The sequence below is a fragment of the Corvus moneduloides genome, chromosome 8, assembly GCF_009650955.1.
Source record: "Corvus moneduloides isolate bCorMon1 chromosome 8, bCorMon1.pri, whole genome shotgun sequence".
In the NCBI taxonomy this organism is placed as follows: domain Eukaryota; kingdom Metazoa; phylum Chordata; class Aves; order Passeriformes; family Corvidae; genus Corvus; species Corvus moneduloides.
The window spans coordinates 17,442,808-17,464,869 of record NC_045483.1 but is presented as its reverse complement, the minus strand read 5'-3'; the positions used below and the strand labels follow the sequence as shown (position 1 = coordinate 17,464,869).

The following is a 22,062-nucleotide window of genomic DNA, read 5'->3' as shown; positions in this document are numbered from 1 at the left end:
TGAGAGTTTTGCAAGCAGACATAAATCTAAAGCAAGAATAACTTCTGCTAGAAGTAGAAATATGAGAGTAAGAGAGCTTGGAGTCATTAAAAGAGAATTTTGCTTCTGGTTAAGACTACTGTTTTCTGCCTTTCTGAAAAAGGCTAAAATTTCCTTTGAATTTCATGCCAGAGTTGAAACAAGTTTTATCATAGGCTACAGGAGATTCACAATCCTGTGTTCCCCAATCATAGTAAATTTCATATCCATCAGCTAAAAATGCTGCCACAGCTATTCCATAAAGATGTTAAGCCACTGAACTAGTGATAGTAAGTGAAATTTGGATATGCTTGCACTTCTGAGAGGCAGCCGTAGCATCAAAAAAGGCAAGCTAAACCCCAGGATCTCTCAGGGCTCAGGATGCCCCAGTGTGGATGGGAAAACGCCATTTCCAGGAGAGTGATTGGCCTTCTGGGAGCTCAGTGTGGCTGTGCCTGCAGAGAGGGGAGTATTTCAGCACCTTTTCTCAACAGAGTATTGCATTATTAGGAGCCTGGACACTTGGAAATTACCTTCCTGGGAACTGCTGCTAGCACTGGCCCGAGAGAAGCTGGCAGTCATGTGCAGAGCCTGCTTGAACCTCAAAACCTTGCTCATTTCCCCAGCTTCTTTTTTTGCCAGCAAAGCACAGAATAGGCCAGGGCATCAACAAGTTTCTTTTTAGGGCTGGTGGGTAGGGGAAGTACTTTTTCATTCTCTTCATAATTAAAGCATATGTCATCACAGTGCATGAGGGCAATTTACCTCCTCAAGGGGAGGAGTTTGCTGGCACTCAGCTCTAGGAAACAATCAGCTGGCTGGTGGTGGTCCTCAAGCTCTGCTTGCTTGTGTGGGGAGCAGTCCCAGCCATGGCAGAGAAGCACCTACTGCCCTTCCTGCTCCCAATAACCACGGCTCACAACCAGCCTCAATCAGCAGCTACACAAATCTACCAAGGACAAGAATGATGAGCAATAATTTAATACCATTTACATCACCAGCTCGGGTGAGCAGCACCATCTCCTCCCAGGACCCCAATACCACCAGGAAAGCCCTTGTTGATGCAGGGTGACCAGGGAAACGCCCTGGAGCTTGAAGGAAAGTTATGTACTTCAGACTCATGAAAATTTCATTTACTTTTCTTGTAGTTGCTAAAGGAAGAAACAAGCTGCGCTGAATGCAACACTTCTACAAAATACATTCAAGGTAAGGAAGAACCTTTCAGCTGGAAGCAATGTTGTTTGTGATCACAGACCACCTCCAGCAGGCCTTTCAGGCAAGAGGTCACTAGAGCTGCAGCAGGTTGTGCGCCACTGGAGATGCTGGCAGAAACAGATCCGCCCCATTCCCTCCGTGTGTGTAGGGTGTGGGAGGAAGATGAATGCATAATCAGCTCCCAGCTGTCATGGAATGGCTTCTTTTGGGGGGGCAGGGGGTGTTCACCAAAGGAATGGCAGCAAATCTCCTGGGTGCGCACTTGAGAGACCTGAGTTAAAGCACTGCATCAAGAAACCTTGGGCCTAACTCTGGTCAGACTGATGTTTAGGAAACTAAAAGTTTCCTAATTGGTATAAACATAGACAGATGTATAGACGTCTTATAGTCCATAAGACTGGGTTGGTTTTGCAATTTCAAGTTGTATTCAAGTGAGAATGTTTGAAGAAGGGCTTGAATCTGACCCAGGTTCATATCCAAAGGTGGCCTCAACTTCTGGTCCTTTTGCTCACAGCAGGACACTCCGGCATTCATGGCCACACAGCCAAGGAAGCTCTGGAGTTACCTCCAGCCTCCTCAGTTTTCACTCATATCCCATGAGTGAAACTTCCATACATTTTATTCCATCCTCATTTTTAGCTTTCTAATTCCATGGTGGCCTCTTAAACATACTAAATATAAATGTGTGGACTCAGCTATGTAAATAAAGTGGCCCATGTGGTGAGCACACATGAGGCCAGGGGGCCTTTCCCATCGATGGGAAGGCTGATTGCCAAGCAAATCCCAAGCTCTGCACTCCTGCACTGGAAAAGGGAGCCTAAGATTTGGGAGCAGTCACAACTTTTCTTAAAACAGCTGATATGTTTTTCTGCCTAGGGTAGAAAATTACAGGTACTGGCATGCCAAGATCTGCCTCCATCACCAGGAGATGAAGGCATGGAGGAGAGAGGGTCAGAGGACAGGGAGATATGTAGGGAGGAATTTTATGGATAAGTGGCATGCAACCAGAAGAGATTACCCGTCTTACTGTTGTGTTGCTGATATATGTGCACATCAGTGTTCATTGGGATGCACACCTTATGGGGAGAATTGGGTATAATTTGTTTGAGTGACTCCTTTGTTCCTCCCTGAAACAGAAGCAGCTCAGACTTGAAAAATAAGTGATGGGGCAGCTCAGGCTGCCAGACAGCTGTGGCTCCATTTCCTGTGCTATATCCCACGGTGGTAGGGGATCTGCTCCTCTGTCAGGCAAGTGGATGTGTCAGGGTCTGCATGTAGGGTGGTGGGGCTGGATGTGAGGACTGCGAGCTCTCCCTGGCGCACACCCTCCAATAGATAGAGGGTGACTTTGCTGTGTGCCCCACAGTGAGTCTCTTCTGACTCAAGAGGTTTTCATCATGCTGCCTGCTCTGACAGTCCTCTGTGCCATCCCACAAGGGCAAAGGAGCAGAAGGAAGGTGATCCAGGGCACATGACTTCCTAAGAGGAAGAACTCAGGGTGGGACAGCAGTGAGAGCACACCCAGGCTCTGGCTCACTGTCCCACTAACACAGCATTAAGCCTGCTCCTAACCTTCAGCAGGCACAAATGAGCCCATGCCAGGTTCAGGGACTGGATCTCAGTGCAAAGGGAATACAACTCAGCCAGTGCAATGCTGGATTGCAGGGGATGCCCAAGCCAGGCAAAGGTAATACATGGCAGAAACTTCTTCCCGTTACCACAGGCTCACCTGATGTGACGGACAAATTCAAATTTACATCCCAGCTTTCCAGCTAAGCCCAGGACTGTCTCCTCTTCTCCCTCCAAATCACACTAGCCATGGCAGGATCGCAAGGTTTATGGAGGTAAGCACCCATTTTTTCTGACACAGTGCCCAGTGCCTAGGCTGGGAGACCAAGCTGGCATCTGGGGTCTCTCCAGGGATTCATCTGACCTCACCCAGCCTCCATCTCCAGGAGGTATTTCTCCTTTTCTGCTGCTTCTCCTTGCTCTCAGACTCTTCCTATTCCCAGCCCCAACTAGGGGTGAAGTGACCAAACTTCTGGTTTTAAAGCTACATGCTTGAAACTCTTTTAGACAACATGGTAAAAGAGGTGATGGATCCTGCTGTGCTTGTTTGCTTTGCAGCCTTTTGGAGGCAATGCCAAGTAAAATCAAGCCGCAGAATAAATCCTACTAACAGGAACACTTTTACAAATAACCTCAGCTACACAGCTTCCAAGTCCTTGAGCATTTCCACATCTCTGCAGCCGAAAACATATGTTTTGTATTGCTTCACATAAATCTCCCTGGTTATTTATCTACATAAACCCTTCTATAAATTGCTCACTGGGACTTGCAGCAAGCAGGCTCTTTGATGTGTCTCAACCACCAGGTGCATCAATCACTGCTGTGCACACCTTGTTTGCTCCCATGCAGGGAGAAGTTACCAGTCCCCTTTGCTGCAAAAGGGGGCAAAGAGTCAAATGGTTTTGATGGATGGATGAATGTCTGTGGGCTAAAATTTATGCCAGAACTTGTTTATACTGAGTTACTAGCACTCCCTCCTCCCACTTAGTGATAAAACACTGCTCCACCAGCCTTCCTTATGACATATACTCCAGATCAAGAGCCTGCACATGAATATTTGATGTCTTTGTGAGCTCCTTTTGCACTACTGCATTTCCTAGCATGGTGGCCATTTCTCTCTCTACAGGAACAAGTAAAACATCAGCCTTATTTTGTGATGTTAAGGTGGCATTTTTGTTTTGTTACAGACCTGCTCCACACAGAGGTGGATCTCACCCTTCATCATTATAGCACAACATTTAGTTCAGGGAATGAATCACGGGTTTAGGTTAGAGTTTAGCTAAGTAACTTCCCCGATTGAGAGCTGACATTGTATTTCACAAGGGAAGTGAAGACTTACAGACAGGTAGGCAAGATTCATCACCCTTGAGTAGGCTGTGCTGCTGACAACACAGTGTGATACTATCTGGATCAAGGCATCACCCTGCCTCAGTTTCCCCATTCAAAATTAAAATGAATCAGTGCAATACATTAACTGAGAGCATTTACTTTATGATGATACAGAACTCCTGTTGGCCTCATTGTCGGGTCTCAGTGATGAGAGTCAGCCTGCATGTAGAGAACACTGTAACATGTCACACTGTTCCAGGGAAAGCAGCCCCTTGTGAACACCCTTTCATGCCTGCATGTGGCTTCTGCACTGCTGCTGCAAGTTGCTGTCTCCCAGGGGGACAGCTGATAAGAGAATTTTTTTGGTGGAGTGGAAGTTGAAGGGATGGAGAAGTTGGAAGAGGGGAGATGGAACCTTAGAGCAGCTTGGCCATCAGTTTAAACACCTACTGTGACAGCCCAAAGCTCATATCCACTGACAGCTACTGAGGAAGGAATTGGCTGGCTTTGGGAGCAAGCTACAGTCTTTATTCAGGGGTCCCAGCAGCTGCTGAACAGCAGATTCAGACAGAAGATGTGTGACTGATTTCATCCCTTCTTTGGCTCCATACAAATGGGCTGAGGCTACTCTGGACTATCTCATGGGTAATTTTTCTGCCTCTGCACTGCTGCTGTGTAGTTACCTTTGGTGCCCCCTGGACTCTGCTTTTTTGTGACCTGTGGTGTGGGGCTGGATTTTTACTATAGTCCAGTGCTAGAAACAACATGTTATTATTAAAGGTGGGGATAGGTCTTTCAAGTCCACTGCTAGAAACAACATGCTAATCTTAAAGGTGGGGATGGGTCTTTCAATCTTCAATTACCTCCCTATTTGATTACTCCAGTCCCATGGGACTTGTTGTGAGGTGAAGAATTGTTCAGTGTCAGTGGTAAAAGTGGATGTGTGCTTACTGGATCCATGTGATGTGAAATCCATGGCCTTCACATCCAGATCCCAAGCCATGCCTATGCTGCAGTAAGTGATCCTAAGCACAGCCTTTTCCATCTGCTCTGCCTGCCCATGTGTGCCTTACTGATCACTTCTAGCTGCCTCTTAGACAATGCTAACCAATATACCCACCTGCTAAAGGACTTCCATCAAGCTCAGACTCTGGGAATGTTTTAGACTTCAGCCGAGACATGGAAAAAGGAGATGGATCTATTTTTAGTGTGACAGTCCATTGAGAGGCACTGATGCCAATTTCAGCATGATGAGTCTCTCTCAAGTTCTGCAGCTGATTGATTCATGGTAGGGGGTTCCTGTATGTGTGGACAACACGGTCTTTGTGACCCGTCATCTTTGAACATGTCTGGAGTTCCCACGGTTATTGTATGGGAGCAGTTCACAGCAAGGGAGTCTGACCAAACCTGAAAGAAAGAATGAGAACTGAGGGGCAGCAGGCAGAGAGGACATGCAGGGACTTGTGCAGGGTGTAGCCATGCCTTAAGATCACGTAAGTAGCTGCCTTCATGTTTCCCTTCCATCTTTTCATGCAAGTCGAGATCTCTATTCATCCACCAAGATCGGTCTCACAAAGACCAGAGATTCCTAAGGAAGAGGGACAAAGCCCCAAGTCCCCACATCCAAGGCCAGCACTGAGCTGGGCTCCCTTTGCCTTGGGCATACCGCAGCAACCCCATCAGGCTGAGGCTGCGCCCTCGCCGCACTCCTTGTCAGTGGGGCTGACAACCAGCTCCGTGGCTGTGTTGCCTCACAGTGGAGTGGAGACAGTCCCACTGGAGAGGGCTTGTACCTGCAACACGGAGCAGCCCCACCTTGGTGCACCAGGCACATCCCTGAGGAACTCCCTGGCAGCTCCCTGAACAGAAGGCTTGTGCATCCCCCTGGCTGGCATCCCCTGCCCCTTGATAATTTGGGGGAACACCCCTATCCCTATCAGGCCTCTGCTGCCTTCACGGTGTTTTGCAGCTCCCAGCCCCAGTCCTGCCTCAGCCCTCCTAGAGACTCACACTCTGCTGACAGCAAAGAAACTCCACAGGCACCTGAGAAGTGGTGAGATTGAAGGTGTTTCTTGCCTTGGGGCTTAGATTTTGAATTAGTGCTTTGAGCTTTATCTCAGCTCTCCTGATGTCCCCTCTCCCTAGTTCCACTGTGATATTCCTTGTTTAGCTGTACTGTAATCCCCCAAAGATCATGCACTTAAATCATACAATTAGAAATAATACTATTAATAATAGGAAACAAAGCTTTAACTTGGGAGCTTTTTTCCTCTGGATTTTGAGTCTCTTTCTGCAGTTTTTCTCTGGAGTTTTGTGAGCTAGAAATGTGTTTTCATGGAGAGTCTTGCATAATCACGTGGTTCTGGGAGCTGGACACCAATCTGTGGGAGCCCTGCTGTGGAACTGGAGATCAAATGCATAATAAATAAATGTAATTTTGATAGTTCTTGTTATTACAGCTTAGTTTAAGAAAAACATAGGGGTTTTCAACACATATAGATGTGTACTTGCCTATGTATGCATACACCCTGATACACATCTCTCTGCCAAATACTATGTAAAATGTCACAAGCTCAGCACACATTGCTCAGCACACATTACTCAGCCCACCCCCTTGGAGACCAAAGTGGGACTGGGATGGGATTGATCTCAGCTGTACTGAGTTGGGCCAAGACCTGGGGGATGGCCAGCCAGGAGCCCCTCACCGTGCTGCCACAGGGGACTGGTGTTAGTCCACTTTTTGGAAAGCCTCTAAGGTTGGTGTCAAACAGGTGACCAAATAAGAGAAGGGAAGTTCATGCTGACATGCTGGGAGGTTGCTTTCCTGAGCGAGGGGCGTTAGCCTGGGGCTGGGGTGAGGAGGCTTGCAGGCTTCACAGGGAAAGCAGGAATCACCAGCAAGTCAGAGGTGCTGTAGAGGTCTGTGAGATCCCCACAAGTGCACCAGATGTGTTCCTACATCCATTTTCCGCTTAAGATTGCCTTTGCTACGGAGGCACCAACCTCACTCCCCTTCTCGTGGCATCATGCCCACATCATCACACACCACCGTGTGCCGTGAGTTTTGCTAGCGCTGGATGCCTGGATAAGAGCTCAGCCCGCAGCCATCGCCAGGCACAGGGCACAGCCTGTGCAAACGCCAGGCCTGGCCCCGGGATAAATGCAGTGTCTCTCCCATTGTGACAGCAGTGAGAAGGTCCCCAGGAGGGGCTGCGCGTACAAAAGCTCTTCACCAGCCCCTCCAGCTCACCCTCTCTGCTGGTTCAGCCTGCAGCACTGGAGCTGCGCACCAAAGCTCTCCGGGGCTAGCTGCTCTGATGTGAGATAATCGGGGCAGTGTACTGCTGAGCCTTGGCACTTCTGGTGGGGTGGGAAATTCCCGGAGGAGCACACGAGTGTTCGGCAGCGTGTTGATCCCTTTGATCGCAGAGCATAAAGCAAAACACGGCAGTTACTGATCTGTGTTCGCTGCAGCTCTGGGCTCCCCCCGGTCCCCTTCAGATCCATGTGGTGTCTATCATGCTTTTCTTGTTCAAAGAGTAAAACTTAATGGTGCCCTTTCACCCGCACCGCGCAGGGGGCTGGCTGCAGCCGGCCTCGCACGGGGAGCAGCCGGGCTGTCTGTGCAGCGGTGGGGTCCTGCTGTCCCCTGCCGGGCATCCCCAGCACGGCTTGCAGTGCTGCCCCGGGTTTGGAGGCTCCAGAGGGCATCATTTCCTGTTATAGCAAAGGAAGAGGGGACACACTTAGGATTTGCTCTTTAGTTCTTCTGGTTATGTGACTTCAGGCAGCCCTCTGCCATGTTTTTCCCTGGCTCAGGAGGGGAGAGGGGGTCTGCCAAGCTAGCCTCAGGATGCTGTCAGTTCATTCGGACTGGTTTGAAAAGCTGTGGACCTCTGGGGTTATAAGGCAAAGTGAAACTCTTGCTGACTGCAAGGAGATATTGGCACCCAGTGAAACCGCAGCTGCAGTTTGTTGGTGCTTCCAATCGACTGGCCCCATCTGCCATCAGCCTGCTGTTGTGACAGTCCATTTCCTCTCCAGGACAGGTGACCTGGTGGAAGGAGGGCACAGGGAGGTGGCACATGGCACCACTGTGAAGGCTCTGGGCAGGTGCTTGCTGGCTCCCTGTCCTCTGGTGGGAAGACAGTGTCAGTCTGTCTCAGCTGGACACTCTGGTGGGAGCACCTCAGCTGCTGCTGCTCAGAGAGGCGACCAAGGCTGCTGAGCAAGGCTATCTGACATGGTGGTTATAGCTGAGGGTTGAGGAGAGAAGAGGAGGAGAAATATCAGAAACAGATTTCCAGAATGTTGTACCAGGCAGTTTGGGAACTGTTTTTATACTTTGGGCAAGCTAAGTTAAGCATGTTCCCATAGGTTTCTTCCAGAGTGTGGCTTGTGGTACCCTATGCCCCGAGATGGGATCTCCACTATCTGCAGCTCTCTTGCAGCATCACCATTTTGTAGAGACAAGCAGGAGGTGAGTGTGCTGCTCCCCCACATCCTTACAGGGGCAGACACTCTGCGCAGATACTGCCCTGTGGCCTTGGTCACAGAAGAGTGGCCATGGTGGTCATTCCACAGCAAAACTGACTTGAGAAAAGTGTGAAGAGGGAGGGATGAAGACAAAGACTAACACCGCCATGAACCATAACCCTGAGATAAAATCCTCTCAAATCAACCCATACATCATGGGAAGCAGACTGTAAATGTGAACCTTGGCTGACAGCCAAAGTGCAAATTGCAAGCCTCTGTGCAAGAGAAGTGGTTTAATGTGCAGTGGAGACCACTGCTTTTATGTGTCCTGGAACAGCCTGTGCTGGTGCATAGGTTTTGCAGTGTTGGTTACAGGCTATTAAACCCCTCTAAGCTCAGAATTTGTCAGTCCTCTTCTGACTGCATAAACTCATTCTTAAAACATCACCAAAACATACCCTCATTGAGGGTATCATCTCCCCACTTGAACAGAAGCAGAAGGAGAAGGGATCCTTCTACCAAGAAAAATCAAGTTCATGTGAGGTTGCTTGTAGGAGCACCAGCAAAAAAAAATCCTAAATGGAAGGAAGAAGCTGCTAAATGGATGTTGATACAAATAAAGTCTGAGGATACCAGCTCACTCCTGCTGGGCACTGGAGTGAAACACTTAGTGCACCCAGGAAGAGTGAGTGAAGACCTTATGCAGCCCCAGATTAAGGGTCTCCCTACGTGGGGGACAAGGACCTTCAGGAAGGATAATACAGGCCCACTCAGAGGATGGAGGTTGGGCAGTAGCCAAAGGAACATGGGAAGGAGATGGAAGGTTTAAATAGTTAATGTATTAATCTGCATTTTCCAAATACATTTTGTTCCTCCATGACCAGCACCACTGCTGCCCATGCATTTACATTTATTTAAAACCCTGGGGCATTTTACTCCCCAGAAAGGAAACATTGCTGTCAAGGGCACTCAGACAAAGTCATTTACTTTCTGGGTGAGAGCTCAGTGAAGTTTAATAGGAGTGCCAGAGTAAGAGCCCAGTGTGCTGCCCTGCCCATGTTGGCTAAGTGGACCCCCACCTCAGGAGAAGGCAGCAGCTTGCTGCCTTGAGCAGTGCTGGGTGCTGCTGAAGGATGGGTGCTCATAGCTCAGGGCTGCATTCTGGTGTTTTCTGCTTCTCTTCAAGCCTAAGCTCATGGCTCTAAGTGATTCTGAAAGACTCTTATATCTTCCTTTCCTCTATTTGCTTTTAAAGTAGTTTTCTACTTTTCACATTTGTAAAGAGGCGCCTTCAATTCAACACATCAATGTTAAAAAAAAAAAAGAAGGCAAGAAAAAAAGCATCTGGACTGCTGACACAACCTGAAAGAGCCTGCACAACCTGTACAACCTGGGAATCCCTGAGATTAGCTCTACTGGTTAGAGTATGGTGCTAATAACACCAAGGTTGTGGGCTCAGTCCACATATGGGCCATTTACTTAAGAGTTGGACTCAGTGACCCTTGTGGATCCCTTCCAACTCAGAAAATTCTATGAATCTGTATTCTGTAAACCCCAGGGCTCTTAAGGCATTTTGGTGATTTCTGGATGCAGAGAGTGCTCCTAGAGCCTGCAGCAAAGCACAATTAGAGGGCATGGGGATCACCCAGGCAATGCCCAGCCATAGCATGCAGGGCAGCAGGTACCCCAGCTGGGCTTTTCCTCAGCCTTTGTGTGACCTTCTCTGTTGGCTGCCTCTGTTTTTCACTTTCTCAAAAAGGAAGGCACACCAGTGAGTCACCAGTTGTGGAAAATGGGTAGTTCCATCAAACACCTGAGGTGGTGCAGGAGGACAAGAACAACACCCAAAGGGAGTGCCAGTGCTGCAAGGCAAAGACACGATTTGGGGTTGCGCCATTCAGCACTGCTCCTCAGGATGCTCTGGAAACCCTTCCCCAGTGGGTTTTTCCATTTTTCACATGCAAAATGTGCTCTGCACCCAAACCTTGTCAGGATTGCCTGCTGCAAAATCCCTGCCACTCACAACCTTGTGAATGTTCAAAAAACCAGTGTCAGCAGTTTTTTACAGGAATCATGGACCCGTTTCATAAGCTCAGGCATTTGGCTGCCCTGGGAAAATCCTAGTTTGAAATACAGACCAAGAACCCATGGAAGAGAAGCTGTCACTGCGCCCTTGGAACAAGTCATCTCTACCCCCAGGACAAGTCAGTACAACACATACTGGCCAGCCTCAGCTTTGTTGTGTCAGGCAGGTGAGAAGGGATCACAGGGGACAGGTTCAGCTGGTTGCTCCCTCCCTGCAGGGCTGTCTGTGTGTGAGTTGAGGGTGATTCACCCAGTCCCTTGCCCACAGCAGCTTCCCAGCCAGCGCAGCGAGGGGCAGGAGCTGCAGTGACTGTCCAGATGCAAGCTGCAGCACAAGGTGAGCTCACTGACCTGTGAACCCACAGCCCTGCAGGCACCACACATCCCTGCTGCCCACTGGGACTGTGCTGTGCTCACATGACCCTCTTGCCAGGACTGCCATGCTGCTGCCCCCACCACCTCTTCCCTGAGTGGCAGCAGGTGGGGATCGATGGTGACCTCCAGCAAGATGTACCCTGCTCAAGCACAAAGGAGTGTGGGTCTGGGGTGCCAGAACAGGCAGTGTTTTCATCTCTTGTCCTTCAGACATACGTAGGGCTGCCCCTCTCCTGAGGCAATGTGTCCTGCAGGGACAAGCCAACGACCCCCAGATTGTCTACCAAATCCAAGGCAAAGAGGTCGGAGTATCTGTGCAACCTATTCCATACGTTAGGACACTTGTGCAGCCCTGGTGCTATTCAAATGGCTCTGGTAGCTACAAAACAAAAACACATTTCACTGGGGTTCCCAAAACACAAAAATCAGATCTGCCTTGCTGTGCCTGTCCCAAGTCTGTAGGACCCCTGTAAATACATTTGATCTCCTTGTTCCTGTGATTGCACATCAGCACAGATGCTTCCCAAGTCATACTTGTTGGAACCTGGATGGCAAGCAGCAGCCATGGCCAGGGGCTCAGCTGCAGGAGGCAGTGGGTCTGGAGTGCCCCTCGTGACTTGCAAGAAATGTGCTGCTCTCTTGCCAAGAGCAAACATCGTCATCCTCACAAATGGTTAACCTGCCGGGAGCTGCACAGCACTAATGACTTCACATTCATTTAATCAGCTTGGGCTTCCAGAGCCTCCACCTCAGGAACAGGGAAGGCCATGCACCCATGCACTTGGGGTACAAATGCTCCCAAAGCCGCACCCCTGCCTTACCAATCATTAATCACCCCGGGCCGACAAGGAGCAAGCGGCGAGCAGGAAAAGGCCAGGTCTCCACAGCCCCCACGGGAGCAGCAGGAAGCAGCACTGACCGGTTCCCTGGGGTGGCAGCTCATTCTCCGACCACCCTCCCCTGGGAGGCCCTGTGGAGGTGGCCAGTCCTGCACGAACTGCCCTTTGCTTCAGGAAGGTCACTCAGTCCAGGGAGCGAGAGGCTCTGCCTGTTCCTGGGAGCTGCTGGGCTACGCTTGAGGTGGGGGCTCTGAAGAGGGGTTTCTGGCTGGCTGTACCGCAGCCCTCATCTCCTCACCATGCAGCACAAGGCATTTTGGAGTGCCCTGGAGTATACCTGCCGATTGCTGGGCATCTCCACCGCAGCAGGTAAGAGCAAATTCTCTTTTTCTTTGGCACTAAAAGGCACTGAGTGGGTGTTGGGACCCCCAGGCTGCCTCCCTGCCTTTGGCCAGCTGCAGCCACTGCCTCATCCTATGAGGGGGACAAGGAAACAAGTGCTCTTTTGCTTTGGGACCCAGGGTGGGAGAGTGCTGCGTGCCTGGCCAGGCTCTTTCCAAATGCTGTGGGAGGCACAGCGAGACATCAGAAAGGAAGAGCCAACATTCAGAGGTCAAGCTAAAGCACAAAAAAAAAAAAAAAACCAACAAAAAAACTAAACTGTATTCTTCTAACACAGACATAGGCATAGGCAAGATGTGAATGAGACTGAAAAGCAAAATACTCATGGCTGTGCAAAACTGCCGGGCTACTCTGTGGGATGTAAAGATGAAGGAGGAGCTCCTTGTACTGCGCACAGTGAGATGTCCTGTGCCAGGCAGGATGGAGAGGTTCTGTCCCAGCCATCCTGGCATAGTTACTACAAAAGCACTGCTCTGCCTCTCTAGCAACCTGTTGGGGAGCAGCTCAGAGCAGTTCAGGTTATAGCTGCAGTACAAACACCATAAATTCACCCACCTGGTGAGTTGCATCCTCTCACCCGCTGCCAGGGGCTGCTTTGGACCAGGGTGTTCTGGGTTTGGTGACACACCCAGGTGCTTGGTTTCAGGTGAAATGCAGGTGTTTTGAGCCAGGTGTCAGACAGAGTGTCTCACTCAGGAGGATGGAACACCATCTCACATGGAGCATCTCCAGATGGGACTTGGGCAATCAGCTAAAGCAGAGGGCTCAGGGGTTGACTCTGGCACTGCTGCTGACTAGCTCTTACAGGACAGGACAGGCAGCACTCTCTGCCTCAGTTTCCCTGTCAGTAAAGCAGAGATCAAAGGGGCTGATTTGTCCAAAGTCTGGAGGGGTGAACCAGAGGTTCCTGGTGAGAGGTGGCTTGAGGTGGTGCCTGTGGTTCCTGTTTCAGACCCCCAGGGATTTCAGAGTCAGACACTGTACAGTAAGTCACAGCAGGCCCTTCTGCCTTTGTATTTCTTTTATCAGCTGCAGACAGTCATGAAGAGGCACTTTGCTCAAATCAGGGACAAAGTGGAAAGCACACAGGTCGGCTGAAGCACGCACAGGTTTCCAAGGACACACAAAGCCCAGCTGGGGTGATGGAGGCTCTGGAATGTGTTTTAAAGGACTGATACTGATTAACAGGCAGAGATCTGAGTCTCTGAGTTTATACAAACTCCCAGTAGATAAGGGCATGTCATGATGATACTGCAACAGTGGGAGATGGGACACAGCTTTAATCAGAAAACGCAATCTCTTCATTTCTTCATCCCCATCCCCTTGGGTCCACATGAGCCTCATGCTGGTCATATTCTCAGTTAAAACTCCAGGGAAACTCAGAGACACCTTCCTGGGAGAAAACATGAGCTTGTTGCCATGAGAAAACTAAAGCTAGAACAACAAAATTGAAAGTAGTTTACAATGTGGAAGTGTGTTAGTGGAGTATCATCTTTCTCTCCTGCATGTTTTCTTTTCGTCATTTTGCAGCATCTGCACCTCTTTCCTTAATTTTTCTTTAAATGAGCAGTGCAGTTATCTGTCTGCTGAGGATCACGGAGCATAGAGAGCTGTGCTTTTCCATAGCTCTAGTGCATTCCCAGTACCACCTGACTTTCCCGAAAGGCCAGTGAAGAATGGGATGTGCCTGTGTTTTATTTCTCTGTGTGTCTCAATGGAGTAAGAAATCAGCTTGATGCAGTGTTTAGTGATGATGAGGTGTGTGAGGTTTATACATGAAATGGAAACCATGCAGAAGAAGTTCCCATGGGTTTTGTTTGAAAAAAAACTATGAAAGGGAGAGTGCATCAGCCTCACTAATTGATTCTGAGAAGGCCTGGCCAGCTCCTTATGCTGCTAGTAAATACAGGTTACCCACATAATACAAACCTTCCCTTCCCCCAGAATCTTGGAGTGTAATGGCTCTCTGCAGTGGTGGGGCTACAGGGCTTCCTTTGTATCAGGAAATGGCTAACTTGTCCTACGGCAAGTCAATGAAGAGTCGTCAAACAGCTCTGTGATTTGCTGCAGTGTTTGCAGCATCTCTAGTTCAGAGATTCTAGGCCTTGTGATTTCTGCATCTAGGAAAGCGTTCCTACTTATTTCTTAATTCTCATGCTTTCAACCATTTAATTCCTAATCATGTGCCTTTAGCCACATGGTTTGGACAAGATCCAAACCAAGGCAGTGACTAGTCCAAACAAACACCTCGAAACAGCTCTTTTCTTCTTGCAGATTCTTCATCCAAACAGCTTTGTGGATAAAGCAGAAGCTGTGCAAAAGGAGGAAATCTCCCCATCCAGAGCAGAGGCTCGAGCTAACAGCCAAGCTGTAGAATTCTGCATTCATCCACAGGGAATGAATGAATGAATGAATGAATGAGAATGAATGAACTCCACATTCGTAGGGAAGATTATAAAGAATGGTCCTCAGTCACAAGATAGTAAAAGACAATACTCTGCATGTAGGATTACACAGTTCTTGCAGCTTCACAGCCCTCTGATGAGACTGATTTCCCTGTGCTATGCTCAGGGCTGGAAGGGCAGTGTAGGAGGGTGGCACATGGGCCCCATGCGTTCCCTTGGCTGACAGGGGCCAGCAGCTGCAAGTGACACAGGGAAAATACAGAGGGATTTCTTTCAGCCCAGATGGGAAAGCTGCCCCTTGGCATTGGCCTACATGGCAGTCTTGATGGACACTGATCTGTGTCCTTGCTTGGGAGCCTGGTACCCTTCTGCAGATGGGGCAAACCACAGCTCAGAGAAGTGGATCCAACCTGCGCCTCAAACCTTGGCCAGTGTGCATTGAGCAGGACCAGTGGTGAACTGCCTGAGCACCAGTGGATGGGTGGGGACTGGTCAGTGAGGGGGGGTGGAGACATCAGGTGCAGACAGAAGATTGCCCAGGGCGATGCTCTGGCCATGAAACCTGGGCTCCATTCAGCTCTACTCTGCTAACACTTGTGCCCTGTGAGTTGGCAAGTACTGGCCAACTCGTCACAGATTGTGTGAGGCATTAAATTTCCACTCCATTTTAGAAATAGTCTTGAAGGGAACTGAAGGATGTTGAAGGAAATTTTCCATCCCCTGAAGCTATTGGCCAATCCATCAAAGATTTTAGCCTTGCTAATACTCTTAATCCCCCTTAAACTGACTCCCTGGTGTTCTGTACTGGCTGAGGCACTGAGAGAACGTTCATTCTGTTTTTAATCTGCCTGCTCCCATTATATGTTTTTCTGTTTGGCTAGCCTGATGCTATGGCTACAGCCCTTTGTGAAGGCAGCTGGCACAGTTCCCCTGCTCTGCAGCCACGTGTTGGGTGCAGCAGGCCTGGGCAAGCAGGGAGGGCAAGGGAGTGGGGCTGGCAGGCACTGGGGGGGACCTGGGCAGAGAAAGATGGGGCAGTGGGCCCTGTGGCAGCTGAGATGTGGCAGCACAACAGAGGGTGGAAGGGTCACAGGACACTGCTGGTCACCTCCCCCAGCTGTCCAAGGCCAGCTGGTATTCCCAGAGCACCTTTCCCCAGCCCACACAGTGTCAAGGCTGCCACGATAGGGGTGCAGCTGGGACAGGTTTCAGGGCTGTATGTCAAGGACAGCACTCAGCTCTGACTCGTCTGGGCTGCCATGTCAGCATGAATCACATGTGCTAGCAGTCCTAACATGCTGCCCTGCATGGGAGAAGCAGCCTCTCTAGCCCCTGGGGGAATGGGGGCATCTATCCTGGGAGCTGGGAACTAACCTGAGGGAACTGGGAATGAACCCTGCAGTCAGCATCTTTCCTACCTTCTCTTTCTAGTGCTGATCGGTGTGGGCGTAGAAACTCTGCAGCGAGGACAGTTCAAAAGCCTGGCTTTCTATCTGCTGTGAGTATTTTTGCCCTTGAAATCAGAGCTGGCAGGGGTGACAAGGTGAACCCCTCCACCATATGTAGCACCAGAGTAGACTTCAACAGCAGCAGGGAACAGTGTCCAAGCCTTTGGGGATTTCAGATCTCCATACTGAGGTTTCAGAAAAATAAGATATTTCTGTTAGAAAAAGAGATGCTTCTGAAGACTCAGGCAGGCCAGAGGTGACACTGGCTGCAAGTTGACTCCCCAGGGACAGAAGGGCTGTGAGTTTTCCTCCACAAACCAGATGAGCAGAGGGTGTTCAGACCCCAGCACACAGACTGTGCTGGGAACTGGATAGTAAATTCTGGCCCGCTGTGCCCTTTCTGCCCACCTGGAGAACATACTCAAGCACAGCCCTGCTCCCCTGACAGCTCCACCTTTCAGTTTTTCAGGGGTTGCAGTTACTGTCTGTGAAGGCTTCTTCTTTATCAGTTTGTTCCTGGAGATATGCTTCACGTGAGTAGACCCTGCCCACTGCTCTCCAGCCATGATGGGACCTCCCTAAGGCACCTTGCCCCTTACAGGCAACACCAGATCTGGGGGAGCTGCAAGTGCCAGACCAAATGTCCTGCCCCTAATGCCAAGGCAAGTGCACTCAGACAGGGGGGAGGTAAATGTGTCCACGTGCGCACACATTTAAACCTGTGTTTTAATCCAGGCTTGTGCCCTAACTTCCTGAGCATCAGCACAACAAACCCTGGTCTTCAGCATGTGCTTAATACACTGTGTAGGCACAAGGTACCAGGGTTGAGGGAACGGTCAGATCCCCAGGGTGAGCGTCAGCTCCCTCCAGAGACAGCACAGAAGTTAAAGTTAAAACATAGACAATCCTTATGTCCTTTTCAGAGGCTGAGCACTGCTGCAGTCTCCTAGCATAAACTCAAAAGTTCTCACAGCTGAGAGGCAATAACTTACTCCAAAAAATAGGCACTTGATTAGTGAGATGCTGAGGTGCTGGCCTCTGGCAGATGCTCTTCTCCCAACAGGAGATGCTCACTCTGCTTTCCTTCCCTGAAAAACACCCCCATCTCCTGGCAAACCAGAGTGAGGATCTGCACATCTAGATGGGTCACGCTTAGGTCCAAAACTCCTTGACATATGCTTGCTGCCTCATCCCACAAGGACCTCTCTTTGTCTCCCCAGTCACAAGCCTGAATCCCTGGCACAGGCCTGCTGGAAGCGAGCTAGACGCCCAGGGAGCTTCCAGAAATTCCTGGGGTACACGCTGCTCTCAGTGGCTTGCTTCCTGCATCCCGTCCTCGTCTGGCATGTCACCATCCCTGGTGAGAAGCTTGGGTGGGGAGTAGCACAGATGGAAGAGGAGCATGGTCTGCCAAGGGCCAGTGAGGGTGGGGATGTGCAGGGAGCTGGGCTGGTGGCAGATGGTGCTGAGCTAGCCAGACCAAGCACTGCTTGCCAAGCTCTTCTCACCTGCTCCAGCCCTCAGCCAACACATTCTTGTCCCCAGGGTCCATGCTGGTGCTCACTGCCCTGGCCTACTTCCTGCTGAGCAAGAAGAGGAAGAGTCCTGGGCACAAAGAGACGCATGCCCAGGCGGGCCAGTACGTGGACCCTTCGGCCACTGAGGCAGCCCCAACCATCATTGGTGACACTGAGCAGACCTACACCTTCCATGGGGCCCAGAGGGAGCAGCACTGCTCACTCCTGGGCCATATGAAGAGCATCCTGAAAGGCAGCAAGGACAGGACCTCAGCCCCCGAAACTCCTGCCCAACCAGCAGCCGTGCCAGTCCCTCGCAAGCAAGTGCACTTTCAGGAGAAGGTGGTGCAGATCATCCCCTCTGTCAGTGAGAACTTGGAGGATGTGGAGAGTGAGGCTGAGGAGACCACATCGGACACAACACCCATCCTCACCCCACCTGATGCCCCCATCATCCTCGCTCCTCTCAGCTCTGCCGGCCTCTTTTGAGCCCTCAGCAGGAACCAGGACAGGACAGATCTGCTACCCTGGAACGGATAGATGCTCCAGCAGCAGCCAAAGGGCCCCAGGAGGTGGCCCTTTCTGCCTTCAATACTTTTGGGGTGACAACTGTGCCACCCCCTCTTAGAGGGGCTGCCTGCACTACCTGGTCACACGCATTGTGCAGGGCCAGGGGACAGGCAGTGGTTCAGCCAGGGCAGTGCCAGCACAGCAAGGTTTCTGCTCCCACAGCCTCATACACGTGTCACAACCCTGTTCAGCACTACACGCCACTGCAGTGCTCCTGCCTGGCATCTCAGCCATGGCCTGTGCCTCCTTTCTGGCAGCAACAGGCAGGAGGAGGGGAGACTGCCATGCCCCAGAGCACCTTCTCCTGGGGCACTTGTGTCCCTCTGGTCCTCGCTGCACATTGCAGAGCTCGGGGCTGGGCCACATTCAGCACAGGGCACTGCAGCCCGCGGGTTCTCTCACAGCACCTGCACCCGCTGTAGCAGCTTGAGACATCCAAAACATTATTTCAGAAATGGGCCGACACCAAGCACACCCCTGGCCCTAGCACCTGCTTAGCACCTCCCCAGGCACTCTCTGAGCCCAGCAGGGAAATAATCTCTGGCCCTGGGGACACCTAAGCAGGAGCAGAGGCCTTCGAGGTGTCCCCTGCTTGAACAGCCCCCTTGAATTAGAAGAATTTTGGGATGATATAGCAGCCCAGGTCCTGAGGTTCAGCAGCATGCCAGCACAGCAGACTATGTGTAACTTCAGTGTGTGTAGTTATGGCCCCCAGAGGGCAAAGGCAATAATTAAATTACCATACTGTCTCACCATTTTCTTCCATGCCAGCTCTTCCCTGAACCCCTTAACTCTAGCTTAATCCTAGCATAATTTCTGCCTTTTGAGGACCATTGAGTTACAATCAGGCATTTTTGTCCTATTCAACTTATCCCTTTGGCTCTCTCCCACCTGAGGACATGTGGGAAGAGCTCAGGTGGCTGGATTCCCTTGGACACAGGACATGAAGCCACACGGTCACCATTGTTGGGACGAAATCTGTAACTCCTCTGAACCCAGACACACAGCCCTGGGGAGAAGTGACGGTAATTAGAGAAGGTTCCTGAGACCTGCTAGACTATATATAAGGTAGAAGCCAGTTAAGCTGGCTGTTTTCTTGTAAATGCGTTATTTCTTCTATTTAAGATCTCAGCTCTCCAAGTGGCAATCACCATGTTCATTTAGGAAAGCAGTGTAGTTCAAAGTGTAATCAGAAGGCAATTGAGATAAGAAACCAGTGCTACATTTTAATAAATTCTTTTTAAGTGACTTCTAATTTGTGATATGTCTGAGGAAGAAGATGAAAGATATTAACTCACAATATTTGACTGCCTGTGTTTAATAATGAAACTGTTGACAAGAGCAGTTTATGAAGGGCTACACACACTCATCAGTCCTACAGTGAGACATAGACAAAAAACTTCATTGCATCACCAACATTTAAAATGGTAGCTGGTATCAATCGGCTCTAAACATGATACATGGATAAGAGACTTCCTGTTTCTGGCTGCATATATTTACCTTCCACCCTGCCATGGTGTGCTGGGGAAGAGTCACGTACACATGCGCCTTCAGGGTGGATTTGCACCTGTAAAAATATCTTCAGAAAATTGCACCCAGTTAACACTGAACAACTGACAGCAGCAAGCCCAGGGTCCAACCACTTCACCCTCAACCTGCTCTATTCATCACATTAGGAGATAAAAAAATAAAGCTATTTTCCTCTAAAGCTGGTGACAAACATATCTGCAGCAACCAAGATCCTAACCCAGCCATGCTAACAGGATACCCACCCTGGCCAGGTCTGCCCAAAAAGGCTGTGCTTGGAGCTGGCTCCCCAGATTGACCACACATCTGCTCTGCCATTAGAGCCCCTCTCATTAGCAAAGTCAGCTTTCTGCATCATCCAAGGCTCTCCTTCGAACATTGCATAATTAATTGCACACAGGGAGATAAACTTTGTTGAAAAGACACTGCTCCCAATATATGAACCAATCTGCTGACAAGAGAAAAACCATAGTTCTGCAGACTCCTCTCTAGCCCTCAGCAAAGCTCCTGGGCTGCCTGGGTGGGAACAGTTGCTCTGCCACAAATTTCATCCTTCAGCCCTCACTCGATCAGCCAGCCCCATTATTTGTACCTGTGGGGCAGCAGGGCCAGCTGGCAAGGAGCAAAGCAATGTGGTGACAGCACCTTTGGCACCCTGAAGTATGTAGGGAGTAAATTGCATTGTTCTGTGAAGTGCTTAAAATGTGTCTGCAGCTGTTAGAGTCTGCACAATCAGGTTTCTGTTTTTAGGCTCATCTTTTAAAAGTCTGTTGTAGGTTTTCCTTCAGATCCAAGACTGGAGGAAGCTACAGGTGAAGTGTATTTTCAGGCTTCATGGAGCCAGCATTGGACCTGGTTGATTTTCTTGCATGCTCTCTTGTGTTGGCCTGGCTCTTCTCCAACCCCACAGCTAGTTGGCTCAGGAGATAAAGGCTGGGAAAAAAAGCTGCTTGTCTTTTCTGTGGTATTAAATTGCCTGTTCAGTTAAGGTCCGTGGCTGACTCACCCTGGAGTCTGCGAAGAGCCTGCATCCATGCTGGGGAAGTGGCTGCTCCTTCAGAGGCAGACAAGCTGCACCTCAAACGGCACCTGAGCTGCCTCCCAGGTTCTCCCTGCCAAGGAGCCCATTTGTACATCCCCCCCTCTGTTCCTCACCACCCATCCCACCCCTGGTGGGATGCCATCTTCCAGCTCCATCAGCATACAGACCTGTTAGTGCAGAGGAACAATAATTAGGAAAAAGAAAGCAGGTGGCTATCTTCTTGGGTAATGAGCCAAACAAGTTCAGGGAGGGCCAGCCATAAATGAAGGGGATGGGGGATAAAAGAACCCCTTTCAGAAACAGAGAGCAGCTCAACTGCTTAAAGAAACAAAGCCTCAGGCTTTCTTTAAAACCCAGTGCAGAGGAAATGTTCAGCCTCAGGGGGTGTCAGATGACTTTGCAGAGGCCTCAGAGATTATTCACTCAAGTGTGCACTTCTCTGTTGGCCCCATTCCCTACATCTAGCTGTGAGAGCCCTCCCAGGGGCTACCGAAAGCACCAGAGATGCTGTAGAGGGCTGTAGGAGGTCTGTATGAGAAAAGCTCTCATATATGTATGGTAATTGCAGGGAAAGGAGAAGAACTTGATGCTATTAACTTTGCAGTGCATAGTGTCCAAATATAAGCTGCCCGAACTGTAAGTCCACATAGCACTACATGAACTCTGCTAAGAAATTTTTGCCTGCATTGCAAAAATTCATTACTCAGCTGGTCCATTGAGATTAATCCACTGAGTTAGAGTGCATAAAGCTATAAACTCCTGTGGATTCACATACTGAAAGGAAATTAGATGAATCATCCAGAAGAAATACATGTTTAAGTTAAAACACTGTGAGGTAATCCTGGCAGAAATAGTTTCCTTTGAAATTTCCACCAAAGATCCCTATGCATCAGGAAAAAATTGCCTGCTTTACATGTACATGTGAAGTGGAAACACTCTACGATGCTACTTGACACCCCCCACCAAAACTTAGTGAACTGGTATGTTGCAAGCAGTTAATCCATTTTGAGTTTTATATGCAGGAAAACCAGATTTTGGTGCAAGCTTCAGTTACAACTCCTCTCTTCTTCCAGTGCACAAACAGCTGTTGCAGAGTCCTGGAGACAGGCACACTACCTGCCCCACCATGGTGCTCCCACCTCACACCAGGGCCTTGGATGGTCACCTGCTGAACCCCCTGGATCCCCACAGGCACTCTGGTCCCCAGGTTCTCTGAGCACTGCTGTATATTTGAAACACGGAAAT

The 22,062-nt window shown here is 49.8% G+C and overlaps 1 protein-coding gene across 4 annotated transcripts; it reads left to right on the top strand.

The window, feature by feature from the left end:
• Nucleotides 1-3,059: 3,059 nt before the first annotated feature.
• TMEM72 (transmembrane protein 72) lies at nucleotides 3,060-19,003 on the top strand. 4 transcript variants are annotated; one of them, XM_032116943.1, is made up of 5 exons: nucleotides 3,060-3,077; nucleotides 16,145-16,211; nucleotides 16,623-16,694; nucleotides 17,382-17,521; nucleotides 17,707-19,003. In XM_032116943.1, exon 5 carries the CDS (start codon nucleotides 17,712-17,714, stop codon nucleotides 18,165-18,167), a length of 456 nt encoding a protein of 151 aa, XP_031972834.1. In that variant the 5' UTR covers nucleotides 3,060-3,077; nucleotides 16,145-16,211; nucleotides 16,623-16,694; nucleotides 17,382-17,521; nucleotides 17,707-17,711; the 3' UTR covers nucleotides 18,168-19,003. The 4 variants fall into 4 exon arrangements, with proteins under 4 accessions (XP_031972834.1, XP_031972833.1, XP_031972832.1 ...); XM_032116941.1 differs by lacking the exon at nucleotides 3,060-3,077 and adding an exon at nucleotides 11,665-12,275; XM_032116942.1 differs by lacking the exons at nucleotides 3,060-3,077; nucleotides 16,623-16,694 and adding an exon at nucleotides 11,664-12,275.
• Nucleotides 19,004-22,062: the final 3,059 nt, after the last annotated feature.